General features: G+C 44.5%; 1 protein-coding gene across 3 annotated transcripts in view; it reads right to left on the minus strand.

The window, feature by feature from the left end:
- PNPLA4 (patatin like phospholipase domain containing 4) overlaps positions 1-14,311 on the minus strand; it is a 76,543-nt gene that overhangs the window by 23,654 nt on the left and 38,578 nt on the right. Inside the window, exon 7 of one of the 3 annotated variants that reach the window (XM_047764061.1) lies at positions 951-1,275. The exons of the other annotated variants lie outside the window; for them this stretch is intronic. Within the exon in view, the coding sequence (XP_047620017.1) occupies positions 1,249-1,275 (27 nt within the window). The 3' untranslated portion in view covers positions 951-1,248. Of the gene's footprint in view, positions 1-950; positions 1,276-14,311 lie in introns of those variants that run through there. 3 annotated transcript variants of the gene reach the window in all.

Below are 14,311 nucleotides of genomic sequence, written 5' to 3' on the forward strand. Positions count from 1 at the left end.
TGCCTCAAGCCTCTCAGGCTCCATTGTGTGTTGCCTTTGAGCCAGGAATTCCACCTGCAGTGGCTAGGGGAATGTCTGCAGTGTGCAGAGATCCAACACCATCTAGGGGTCATCGCGTGACTGTCCATGTCCTCACACAAGGGCAACTGAACAGTAATAACGCAGAGTTCTCTTGTGGCACCGTGAGCTAAGGATCCAGCATGGTCACTGCAGAGACACAGGTTCGATCCCCGGCCTGGGAACTTCCACATGCCGTGTATGCAGCCTAAGAAAAGTACTAATCAAATAATGATTTCTTTGCTATGCCATTGAATGGTATAGAAAGCTGCAGGAGAAAATATATTCTATAGGAAATAAGAACCTATTTTTGTACCAAAAAAATGATATACTTTTGTATGTCTATTTTCACACTGACAACATAATCCTATGCCAGATAATAATGAATATTCCTAATAGATGGATGTAGGATATGACTTCAAGGCTTCTTTTGTTTTTTAATATGCAGACACTTTTTTCTCCCAGTATGCCTATACCTCTTTGAAATAAAACAGCACATTTTCACCGGTTGCGCCAATGGGCAAGTAAGTTTTGCTGCCAGATGTCAAAGTTCTAAAACCATGCAGAGTCCATGTAGCAGCTGGCAGCTGCCTGTTGAAAATGTCTCGCTTGACAGCCTTGGGGTATTTCCTGGTTTTTGTTTTTTGTGTGTTTTTTTTTTTTTTTTAAACAAGTCCTATGACTTGTGTGGAGGAAGTAAACCTACCTGAATCTAACATGTTGAATGTTGTCAGGCTCGGAAACGCCTCTTTCTTCCCGAGGGAAAAATATTTCAGCCCAAGTAATAACAGCTTGGCAATGCTTTGCATGTAGGAGAATGTAAAAATACGTGACGGTTGTGCTGTGCAACATGTTGGGGAAATATGTTTGTGAATATTGTTGCAGATGACCTGGTGTCGAGAAAGGTGAAAGGATATGGAACATGTGCAGCAGGTGAACAGACCTTTAAATGAGAGGATTCATCAAGAGTCCGAAGGTTATATCCTTTATAAAACACCATCGCAAGCCGAAGACATCAGCAAGTCCAAAGCGAAGGGTGACCCACACTGTATAGTAATTCAGTACCTTGAATTACTCCGGCTTTGTAGCCTTCTCTATGCATCCGTTTTCATAAGCCGTCAACAGAAGTTTGTTTCTTTCCCTTGTTCATGCCTGTTCTCCCATCCACAACTTTCCACTGATGGTCGTCGATTATTCAGACGAACAAGATAATGGGAACTGAAATAAGGAAGGAAGGAGTGCTTCTCTTTATCCTAAACCTTCCATCTGTCTAACTGTATTTATGGCATGTGAAACACGTGCTTTTATCTCCAAGGGACCAATCTGGTTCTAAAGTCGCAGCGGGGGCTCGTCTGAGGGTGTTCGGATGCTATTTCTCGCGCAAGGCAGATGGCAATCAGGAGTGATTTCGTTGTTTTATTTTTACCACCATCCACGAATGTGGACCGGCTCATGGGAACAGAACTCGCAGTCCTTCATCCTCAACGGTGCAGGACGGCTTGGTACGTATGAATCAGGGGTAAAGGTAAGCGCGTACCCATTGAAGGGAGAAACACCGAGAAGGATCATTGTTGCAAAATTGTTGCCAATGATAACAGACAGTCAACACACAGGACTGAAGGGGAAGGAGCTACAGCAGCAGCAATTTGCAAGAGCTGCACTGACCTCAACTTGCAGATGGCACCAGAGCTAGACCAAGTCAGAACAAGCAATGGGCACAGAAAGCCACTCTGTACAATGAAGGCGAATGGGTCCGGGCACAGAAAGCCACTCTGTACAATGAAGGCGAATGGGTCCTCGATTCAGCTTCTCATGAATGGTACTGAGAAGCTGAGATGTCCAGATTGAGTGGCCGTTTGGGACAAAGCTAGGGTTCCAGGATATAAAACTGACCAACCATGCCAAGCAAGAGATGGGGACCCTTACGAAAGGACAGTCGTCCACTATAAAGGCAGGACCTCCTGGTCAACTTTGGTCGGAAGGTGCAAAACCACCTTCATGACCTAAGACCAGGAAGACCCGGGTTCCGAGACCCAATCCTTCAAGCCAGGGCCGTTAGGAGGCTCTGCATCTTTCGGCTGTGTGGGATGAGCCAAGCACTGGACAGGGGTACAGTCGGCAAGATTGAGGAAATCAAGAAAGACAACCCTAAAAATGGCTGAGAGGGAGGAAGACCATAGACAGGAAAGAAACACCATTAAATTGATTACCACTTTAGGTCTGAGGAGCCGAAGTGAAGTCATCCAGTTTTGGTTTTCGGTTTTTTGTTTTTTTGGCAGCGCCTACAGCATGCAGAAGTTCCCAGGCCAGGGACTGAACCCTCGCCACAGCAGTGACAATGCTGGATTCCTAACCCACTGAGCCACCAGGGAACTCCCTCAGTCCAATTTTCAACACGTTTCATATTCTGTATTGTGTCTGCTTTACAGAGTGCTTAAAGCATTTAAGAAAATCAGATATATCAGACTGTGATGTGAACTAAATAATTAGGAAAAATCAATCAGGTGTGCCATCAATGCTTAAATGCCTGTGGAACTCTAATTGGTTTCATTCATAAGCTTTTGCGCTACTGGTTATATAAATACGGATATTTAGAAGCATGCTAGATAAGTAAATAAGGTGTCAAAGTAAAAACAGTGTTATTCTTCATGCACATAAATGTTCTGGTATTAAGGAATCTGTCAACATTAAAAAGGGCAGACGCATCAGTATTCCACACTGAGTATCGCTCGTCGAAATGTGTGAGAATAAAATTAAGCGCTAGACGTACCTGTTGGTCATGGAGAAATGAAACTAAGGATACAAGGTCCTATGGAATAGGGTCAATAAGATCTTGTTGAGCAGGATTTCATCCCTAATTGAGATTATGTGATCTAAAAATATTTACATAACAGGAAGCAAACAGGATCACTCCATGGAAGGACTTGTTGGCTAATAAAGAAGTCTTTTTTTTTTAACTGTCTTCGGTCATTTTAGGGCCACACCCGTGAGATGTGGAGATAGATGCCCAGGCCAGTGGACGAATCAGAACTGCAGCTGCCGGCCTACGCCACAGCCACAGCAATGCTGGATCTGAGCTGCATCTGCAACCCACCCCACAGCTCACGGCAATGCTGGATCTCTAACCCACTGAGCGAGGCCAAGGGTTGAACCGGCGTCCTCATGAATACAGGCTGGGTTGGTTAACCACTGAGCCACGGCGGAAACTCCTAAAGAACTCTTAACAGAGATTTTCTCCATTGCAAGGAAAGTAGGTGGCATAATTCAGCAACTGAAGGAAAAGACAAGCATTAAAAGCCAGGCGATGGTAAGTTAACACCTTAATCGTCCATCTGGATGGAAGATGGGAGCCACTGGAGAAAGACCACCACAAACGAGGATTTCAGAGTGAGGGTAAGGATACAGCGATAAAAGGCACCCCCAAAACCACCAAGTTGCAGTATCCCGTTGGCAGATAGATGAATGGGGCTGGGGGTCAGAGGATGGGACAAATGGACCAGAGCTATGCCTGGAGCCTCACCAGCCCACTGATCCATTAACCTGGGAAGAATGAATATGGGAGAGGCGGAGGGCTCCTGAGATGCCCCAGTGTGAGGAGGCTGTGCTCAAAGCAGCAGCCGACAGGACAGGACAGGACAGGACACTAAGAAGAATAGCCAGGGACAGAGGAGGACAACTTCTGGGGAGCACACGTGTTTGAGGACAGCATGTGGAATACTGCCTGGACACCAAGCTAGAGAAGCAATGAGAGTTCTCTGGTGGCTCAGCAGGTTAAGGAGCCGGTGTTGTCACTGCTGTGGTGTATGTAGGTTTTATCCGTGGTGCAGGGTTGATCCCTGGCCCAGGAACTTCCGCATGCCTTGGCCATTAACCTCCCCCCGCCCCCAGAAAAACCACCAAGTAGGGAAGCAATGAAAATGCCCTGTGTGTGTCTCTTTACACCTTTCTGCTTAGCAGGAGAAGTCCTGATGGAGGGACTGGACCACAGGCCAGACTAGGATGGAAGAGAGTTTACTGAAAGTCAGTCATGGAGGTGGTTCAGGTTTGTCTCTGGACATGAGTAAGAGATGTGGTGGTGTCTCCAGGCGGCTGGGGCCCCGGGGAACTTTTCATTTGGATATGGGAGATACTGGAGCCTGTTGGTGATGGAGAGTATGAAAGAGAAAGGGAGAGGCTGGCGATGGAGCCAGTGGGTAAACGATGGAAAGACGGGATGGGCCACGGGGAAAAGGCACACACCTGGGGCCTTGAGACAACACACACACTTGGGGCTGTGGGACGGGGGAAGCAGTCTGTCCATTTACAGGAGTGCAGGAAAGGAAGATGGAGTGAGAACAGAAAGACTAAAAGACGGATGATCCGAGGGCACAGAATGCTCATCAGATGCATTGTTTTTACTCCCTGGTGTGGAAGGGGAGGTATAGGTGGGTTTGGGGAGAGGCTGGGGAAGCCTGGGATTTAAGCAGATGAGGAAAGGAACAAAACTATTCCTACAGTGGAGCAGCTAGAAGAGCGAATTCACCAGCAAACATGTTTACACATGAAAACTAATCTACCAGCATTTAAAACTACGGTTTCTGCAAAATGTGATTATAATAAAAAATAACATATAAACTATTTCATAAAGTCTTGGGTGTTTGTTAGCTTTTTCTTTCTGTTCTGGGGCCACACCCGTGGCAGTTTCCAGGCTAGGGGTTGAATCAGCTGCAGCAGCTGGTCTACACCACAGCCACAGCCACTCAGGATCCAAGCTGCCTCTGCATCCTACACCACAGCTCACAACACCACCAGATCCTTAATCCACTGAGCAGGGCCAGGGATTGAACCCGCAACCTCCATGGATACTAGTCGGGTTCTTAACCTGCTAAGCCACTCTCCTAAGGAAGAGTTTTGTTTTTTTTTTAAATTATTATTATTGTTTCATAACGTCCTAAACTTGAAATTAGAAAACAAACTGCTCATGTGATTTCTACCGCTGGCAACAGAAAGGCAACTATTGTCATTATTAGTCATTAAAATAAGTTAACTGCAGAAACATCCTACTGTGTATTGATAGATGTTTTCCTCAAATAGTCATGGTGTGTGGATATTCAGTTTCTATTAACATCAACGGTAAAGCCATTTTCTCAAATGAGTTTAGAAACTGGCTCACCATCGCTACAGTTACATGCACAAAATTTTTTGTGGAATTTCCAATCAGGAAGCAAACAGCCTGGGGTACCCGTGTTCCCACCACAGTAGTCCCTTTGCATCCTAGAATCCCTTAACTCTACAGCCTTCCACTTTCCAGTTTCCCGTCGTCAGAGTCCTTATTCTCTGTTTGCAGATATTGGCTCTTTAATGTATTGGTTTCCTGTATTGGTTTCATGCAATGGTTTGATCGATTGGTTTCACGAATAGTCACAATAAAGGATGGGGGCTAGCCTGGCAGGCACACATTTTTTTTACGTAATGGTTCTACACTTAGATGCTTTGTGTTTTACTCTGCAATGAACGCCAACACCCAGCTCATGTTCTCTTTTTTACCGGAAAAACCCATTTGTGCTAACCCACATCTCACTTCTCGAAAACAGCCCCTTTTCAGCCTTTTTTTTGTTTGTTTTTTTCTTTTTAGGGCCACACCTGCGGTATACGGAACCTCCTGGGCCAAGGCTCAAATCAGAGCTGCATCCTTACACCACGGCAACACCATATCTAGCTGCCTCTGTGACCTACATGTAGCAGTTTGCGGCAAGGCTGGATCCTTAACCCACTGCGCAAGGTAGGGGATTGAGCGATCGCACATCCTCCTGGATACTGGTTGGGTTCTTAACCCACTGACCACCCCGGGAGCTCTCCTTTTCAGTCTTGACCAGTGCTTTTGACTGGACGCTTGCTCAGTAATTGCACACTCGAGGTTTTCTCTTCCTTTCCTCCATCCACTGGCTCTCCCTTATTTGCTAGCCAAGACGCTAAGCACTTTTTTCCCCATCTCCCTCCTGTCCCCAAGGGGAAATTATATCTATGGTCACATCTTTCAAGTCAGCTGACCTCTCTCCACCTCTGTAAAAGCAAACATCGTGGAAAGAACCTATCTCTAAAACACGGCAACGTTGCCCGTACCGTCTACTACTTACTTATCCTCCCAGGAGAATTGCTTCTCAAGGCTCACTCCCTGGGGAATGAAGTTAAAATGCAAGCTCTATTCATGAGGTGGAGAGGAAGGCTAAGATTCTGTGTTTCGAACAAGCTCCCAAAGTGGTGCCCTAGTGATGGTTCAGGGACCACAATTTGAAATGCAAGGACCTAAGGCATCATCACTCAAAAACGTATCAGGTTTTTTGGAAAACCGTCCCTTCAAAACAAGGACTAGAACCTTGTCATCCTATTTACAGCTATTTTCACTCTTCACCTCAGAGCTATGTTCCCTAAGCTCATTCCTCTACAAACCAGCTCTCACAAGTAGTCTTGTCCCTCTGGTGTCATGTCACCAGTGACTTGCTCATCTGTGATTTAACTGGCTTTCTCTGCTGCATTCAACACAGTTGACTTCTTATATAATAAATGGACAATTCTGCCTTCCCAGGAGGAAAAGATTCTTTTAATAGCATGACTGTGCGAACACCGATTTTATTCTTTAGAACAAGCCAGTAATAGAAACATTTCAGTACATCTCTCTCTCCACAATGGTTGAGCCTCAGGCCAAAGATGAACGTGGCCTCTAAGCCTGAAGTGTCAGAATATCCACCGCCAAAGCCCAAGGATGACCCAGTCACACTCCATCAGAGTTTCCTCTGACTCTTCTATTAAGTCTATTAAAGAAATATCCTCCCTATGATAAAATACACGTTTTGCTGAGAGAGCAGCCACCTTACTCTGCATCCAGGGAGAAGCATACTAAACAGTGGCTATCTGGTGACTTCGTTTGGGCAGCTGTGGGTTTCAGACGGACCCTGGTTTGTATGCCAAGGTCCCAGCAATGCCTTCCTCTCTCTTTGGCTGGAGGGCATTTGAGTTGGGGTTCTTCCATGTGCAATGAAAGCTTGTGACAGATTGTATAATGATAAATAAAATTGAATAGACTTGTGGTTGCCCAGGCGGAGGGAGTGGGATGGATTGGGAGCTTGGGGTTCATAGATGCAGACAGTTGCCTTCGGAATGGATGAGCAACGGGATCCTGCTGTGTCGCACTGGGAACTATGTCTAATCCCTTATGATGGAGCCTGATAATGTGCGAAAATAGAATGCATACATGTATGTGTAACTGGGTCACCTTGCTGTACAGCAGAAAATTGACAGAACACTGTAAACCAGCTATGATGGAAAAAAAAATCATTGTACCAGTTAAAAATAAATACTTGTGACAACTGTTCCCAAAAGGATCTCTTTACCTGCCTTCTCTTAAATAAGAGACATCTCCAGTTTTTCCTTAGGAAAACAGACAAGAGACAGTAAGAAATTACTTAGCTTTTCTCAGCTGTTGTGGAGTACCGAGTCTGCCAGAGGAACATCACCATACGTTCATCACAGTTTGAAAACACAAACACTGGAGTTCCCGTCGTGGCGCAGTGGTTAACGAATCCGACTAGGAACCAGGAGGTTGCGGGTTCGGTCCCTGCCCTCGCTCAGTGGGTGAAGGATCCGGCGTTGCCGTGAGCTGTGGTGTAGGTTGCAGACGCGGCTCGGATCCCGCGTTGCTGTGGCTCTGGCGTAGGCCGGTGGCTACGGCTCCGATTCAACCCCTAGCCTGGGAACCTCCATATGCTGTGGGAGCGGCCCAAGAAATAGCAACAACAACAACAACAACAAAAGACAAAAAAGACAAAAAAAAAAAAAGAAAACACAAACACTGAGGGTGTGATTGACGTTGGTAAAATGCGTGGCTTTAGGCAAAAGGCTGGATACCACACAGGAGGTAATCTTCCCACTCCAGAAATATTAAATGTCATCACCTAAGAGGCAAATGCGTAGAGTTTTCACATGGGTCTTAGAGGTTTTTCCAGAGGGTATGCATCTGTTTTGCTATTGAATGTAGGTTCCACTTTTAAAATTTGGATGGTATAAAAGTACTATTAATTTTCATATAGTAACATAGCATTTTTAAATGAATTCTTTAACTTAACAATACTTTTAAAATTGATGATCTAGGCAGAGAATCATTTTTAGGCTTAGAATAATCCACTGATTCCTCAAGATTTGAGCATCTGTAGCATGTTTTGTCGTATGCCTAATGCTGCACACAAACTTACAAATGATAATGGTTTTGCTCTTTTTTCCACACGTCGTCAGAGCTGCAGCTCCGATTCGACCCCTAGCCTGGAGACTTCCATATGCAATGGGTGTGGCCCTAAAAAGCACACACGCAAAAATAATAAGTAAAGGAAATTAAAAGCTGATTTAAAGAAATGGAAAGCTACCACTTGATCAGAAGAATTAATATTGTTAAAATGGCCATCCTACCCAAAGCAATCTACAAATTTAATATGCTCCACATCGAATTATCCATGACATTTTTCACAGAACTAGAGTAACCCAAAAATTTGGAACCATAAAAGGATCAGAATTGCCAAAGCAATCCTGAGGAAAAAGAACTAAGCTGGAGGCATAACCTTTCAGATGCAGACAATACTACCAAGGTACAATCATCAAAACAGCTTGGTATCAGCACAGATATATGTATCAATGGAACAGAATAAAGAGCCCATAAGTAAACCTATGCACTTATGGTCAATGCATCTTTGACAAAGGAGGCAAGAATATACAATGGGGAAATGACAGTCTCTTCAGCAAGTGGCACTGGCAAAGTTGGATGGTCACATTCAAATCAATAAAGTCACAACACACCCTCACATCATAAACAAAAGTCAACCCAAAATGGCTTAAAGACTTAAGAGAGATGGCATGGTAAAACTCCTAGAAGAGAACACAGGCAAAATATTCTCTGATGTAAATTGTAGAGTGCATTCTTACGTCAGGTCCCCAAGGCAATAGAAATAAAAGCAAAAACCCTTGAGTATTTAAGCAAATGGGACCATTAACAACAAAAAGACAACCAATGGACTGGGGGAAGATAGCAGCAAATGATGCAACTGACAAAGGCTCAATTTCCAAAATAAACAGCTCATACAATTTAATAACAATAAAAGCAAACAAACCAATGGAAAAATAGGCAGAAGACCTAAGTAGACATGTCTGCAAAGAAGACATGCAGAAGGTCAACAGGTGCATGAAAAATGCTTATCACCTCTCATTATTAGATAAATGCAAACCAAACTACAATGAGGAGTTTCCACTGTGGTTCAGCAGGTTAAGTGCCTGACACAGTCTCCGTGAGAACGTGGGTTCAATCCCTGGCCTTGCTCCGTGGGTTAAGGATCCAGCATTTCGGTATTTCTTTTTGCCAGTATTTAAAAATATTGTACAATTACATAAAAGACCAATTTCAAAAAGAAATCTGCTTTGATAAAACAAGACGAACAAAAAGGGTGCGGGCGAGCCATGAAAGGAGAGATGTACAAATAAGGACGCCCCTGTCTCTGACCTAAGAACATTTTGGATCACCCACACAAAATAACAAGGAGGCGTGTGTATTACTAATATTCTTCATGCTTTTGCATTGTGTGCCAAAAGCTAATCAAGCTCACCCAAGAGGAAGAGGATCCAAAACATATCCCTCACAGGAGCACCACCACAGCCAACAGACACAGCAAGAGGACCGCATAGCACTGTCTCTGAGAAGATCTACAGAAAGCCCACTGCATATGGTCGGCAGGTGTTCTGCCCATCAAAGCCACTGAAGCTGGGCCACACAATGACAAAATACAGTATTCTCCTGCAAGTGGCAATAAAACACCTGGAAGACACGGCCTAGGAAGGTCCTGGGGGGGAGGGGGGGGAGAACCTGTGATGTTGATTTCGAGACTCTTTGAGACTGTTCGTCTACGGCATGATTTTCTGTTTGTTTGTTTTTTTTTGTAATTTAAGACTATCTGCATTTTCTAAAGCTCGGGTATTTGGTCATCTACTTGCTACCATCTTCTGCAATCTTTCCCAGTAAAACAAGGACCTCCTCTGTTCACGCTCACATCTTAACCCTCTAGCACAGATGGCGGCGCATACTAAATTCTCCATCCGTGTGGACGGAATAGACCTGAAAGCCAGAGATAAAACATCTTCTCCCTGGTCCTTCTAACGCATGTAAATAGCTTGCAAATCACTGGTATCTTGAAGTGTATATTAAAACTACACTGGTGCCATTTCATTCTTCCCGGTAATAGCCAATACTTAAATGACACTGTTAAAATAATAAGGATGTCAACCAATGATTTATTGCCTCTGAGCAAATGGGATAGATCAGTATAAGACTTCAATTACAGAAAGATTTTTAAACAAAGCATTTCACCACACTGCATATGGCATTGTTTCTAACTCCATATGCATTGATTTTTAATGGCAAGTTGATTATAATTTACTGACAAGGAGGCAATATATGGAGGCATTGCCAAATGTAAAAACTAATATAGTATATAGTGTTTGTATATACAGTAACAAATGAGAATGGACTCATCTGTAATTTTTTTTTTTTTTTTTTTTGGCCACACTCCTGGCATGTGGAATTGTCCAGGCCAGGGATCGAACCCACATTGCTGATGCAACCTATACCAGAGTTCCAGCAGTGCCAGATCCTTAACCTGCTGTGCCATAAGGGATTTTTTCATACAAAAATTGTATTAACTTGTATTAATTGTATTAACTTGTATTAATTGATTTTTTCATACAAAAACTTGTATTAACTTGTATTAATTGTATTAACTTGTATTAATTGTTCAAGAGAGAATATAGGCGTTCCCGTCCTGGCTCAACTGAAACAAAGCTGACTATCATCCATGAGGACACATGTTTGATCCTTAACCCCCAATCAGTGGGTTAAGGATCTGGTGCTGCCATGAGCTGTGGTGTAAGCTGCAGACATGGCTTGGATCTGGTGTTGCTGTGGTTGTGGTGTAGGCTGGCAGCTCTAGCTCTGATTCGAACCCTGGCCTGAGAACGTCCACATGCTGCAGGGGCAGCCCTAAAAAGCAAAAATAAAATGAAAATTACTTTGAGGTATATAATTAACCTATAAAAGACATTATATTCACTGCTTCAGTAAATTTTTTTTTTGTCTTTTTGCCATTTCTTGGGCCGCTCCCGTGGCATATGGAGGTTCCCAGGCTAGGGCTCTAATCAGAGCTGCAGCTGCCAGCCTACGCCAGAGACACAGCAACACGTGATCCCTGCCGCATCTGCGACCCACACCACAGCTCAAGGCAACACTGGATCCTTAACCCACTGAGCAAGGGCAGGGACCGAACCCGCAACCTCATGCTTCCTAGTCGGATTCGGTAACCACTGCACCACGATGGGAACTCCATCAGTAAATTTTTATCAATGAAATATACACAAACTAAGGAATTTTTATTTACAGCTGTCTTCAGCACAGAGTAATATATTAATAGAAAACTTGGTTTTTGGAGTGGAAGTTATTTCTGTACAATGTTCTATAGCCATAAAATTAGATAAAATATATTTAAGAACTTAAGCTGAGAAGAGAAATAAAAAGGAAATTATTTCAAATTTAGTACTGATTATTCTACCATGCCATATGTGAAGGGTGATTTTTTTTTTTTTAAATAAAGGCATTTTAAACACAAATTGAGAACCTTAGTGACTGATGTTCTAAAATTGGCTTAGAAGAGTGTTTTCAAACTGTAGATCTTCACTCATTAGTGACTGTGACATCCTTTAAATGTGTCGTGATACTATTTTTTAATAAAAGGCAATTGAAACATCAAAGGCATTACATATGCATATCTTATGAAAATTAATTTGAAGTTTTAAATTCATACCTACATTTGTATATGTGAAATACATGCATATAGGAACTGGATCACCATATATACTTTATGTAGGTCATATTCAAGAAAATTTGGAAATCTGTGACGAAAATGGTTTACCAGGCATCACGAGATATAGCCGGTTATAATGGGCCACCCAAAAAGCTTACTTGGTTGGAAAACAAGTTTTCAGGTAGTAAAACCAGAAAACTCACGCCATCTCATTCGTGTATTCAGATCTGTATGCGAGGCGGAGGTGTGCAACACTGCTAAGAGGCTCACAGCAAAGCTGATCGTGCAACACGAGGAATGATGACAGGGCAGGCTGTACGACCTCCTTCTGCTTCGGAGTGTTGGAAATAGCATGTTCAAACGATGCTTCTCAAACGGCACATCACTTCCAATGAAGCACCAGACCCCTCATTTGGGGACAATTTGGGTCTCTGTGTCTGTAATGGACAACCTCACGGACATCCTTTCGTGTTTATACAAAAGGTTTTAGAAAGGGAGAGAACCTAATGGAACCAAGTGCAGGGGTGCCTCCCTTCCTGGGGATCTATCCTGTGAAAGTGGATTGTGATGATCATTATACAACTACAGATGTGATAAAAAATAAATAAAAATAAAAAAGAAAATAAAAGTAAAAAAAGAAAGTAAAAAAAAAAATAATAATAATACAAAGAAATTTAGAGAAGGATTTCCTGTTGCGGCTCCATAGGTTATCAACCCGAAGTAGTATCCATGAGGATGCAGGTTTGATCCCTGGCCTCACTCAGTGGGTTAAGGAGCCAGCGTTGCCGTGAGCTGTGGTGTAGGTGGCAGGCACGGCGTGGATCCTAGATGGCTGTGGCTGTGGTGTAGGCCAGCAGCTCTGATTCAACCTCTGCCCTGGGAACTCCCACATGCTGCAGGTGAGACCCTCAAAAGCACACACACACACACAACAAAAGAAGGAAATTAAGAGAAATATGTTTAAGACCTCACCTGCGTTTTCCCTAGTTGCTGGGCAGGAACTGATGTATTTCAGCTCTATGGATGACAGCTCCCTCGGCCACAAAAAGCAGACACTGACCGGCTGTGTCTAAGATCACAGAGAAGGTACTCAAGACATGGTCTGGTGGCTCCCACGATCACTGGCAACAAGAGCACGCGTTTCTGAGCGAGGCCAAGGGTTGACCATCTTGCATACGCTTGGGCACCCCAGTCTCCTGGCCGTGTCCTGTGCTGCATGACACCCACCTGTGGCTGTCACAATTCCCAAGACCGGGTCCCCTCACCCCTTCTCCACTCCACACCCTCTCTGCTCTCAGCCCCACCTCAACTGAGCATCGCCATTCTCCACCGGAACGACCCACACCTTCCGTCCTGAGTCAGCTCCTGCTTCGGACTGAGAAGCCCTTGCTTCTGCCCCAGAAGCGCACCATCACTTTCCATCCAGTGTCCACTCGCGATGGCCGCAGAGAGGACAACCAGGGGAAGGAGCTGGCTTTCGTCTGCCTCCCTGCCTTCCTGTACACCCACAAATCCATCTCCCTTTGAGCTGCAGGCTGAAGGTGGGTCCCCTCACCGCCCCCCGCCAGGTCCACATGTGGAGCTCCTCATCCCTAACGTGATGCTAACAGGAAGTGGGGCCTTTGGGGGGTGGCGAGATCATGAGCGTGGGGCCCTCGTGAATGACATTAGCATCCTTGTGAGGACTCCAGAACGTCTTCCCACCCCTTCCTCCGCATGCAGACGCGGAGGGAAGCAAGCCCTCAGCAGGGCTGGCTCTGCCACTGCCTTGACCTTGGACTTCCTAGGGCAGGGAGGCCAGTCCCTAGGGCAGGTTTAAAAGCCAGCCAGTCTGCGGTATTGTGTGAGAGCAGCAGGGATGGACCGAGATGGCCTGACAGGCATGACGCTATCATCTACCCACTACCATGACTGCGCAGCCCGTGCAAGGAGCCATGGGCGTGGCAGGGAGATGGAGCCCTTGCCTTGTCCGTGCTTTCAACAGACCCTCTCTACCTAATTTTGGGGCTAGCTGGCCATGCTGCGATTATGACCTGTGCAGGAATGCATCTTCAGAAATGCTTTCTATAGCAAGGAAACCCTGACTCATATTGCGGCTCCTCTTTAACTCAGTCGAGAGCAGGGGTGGGCGTGGGGGGGGATACCCTGAGGGGCAGATATGAAGAACACGTAAATATGTGTATGAGCATTCAGTCAGCAAAGCTTTGAGGTGTGTCAGCAGAGGCAAAATTAAGTGCAGAGTGGAGCAATTACATGGTGAATTCAGCCCAACTCAACTGTCAATCTGCAAATAGTAACTATTATAAGAGGACTAGCGTATAAAATTATAATGAAATGTAATATTATGTAATAGCAATTATTACTACTATGAAAATGTATTCACTTTT

Source organism: Phacochoerus africanus, chromosome X (genome assembly GCF_016906955.1).
Source record: "Phacochoerus africanus isolate WHEZ1 chromosome X, ROS_Pafr_v1, whole genome shotgun sequence".
Taxonomy (NCBI): Eukaryota; Metazoa; Chordata; class Mammalia; order Artiodactyla; family Suidae; genus Phacochoerus; species Phacochoerus africanus.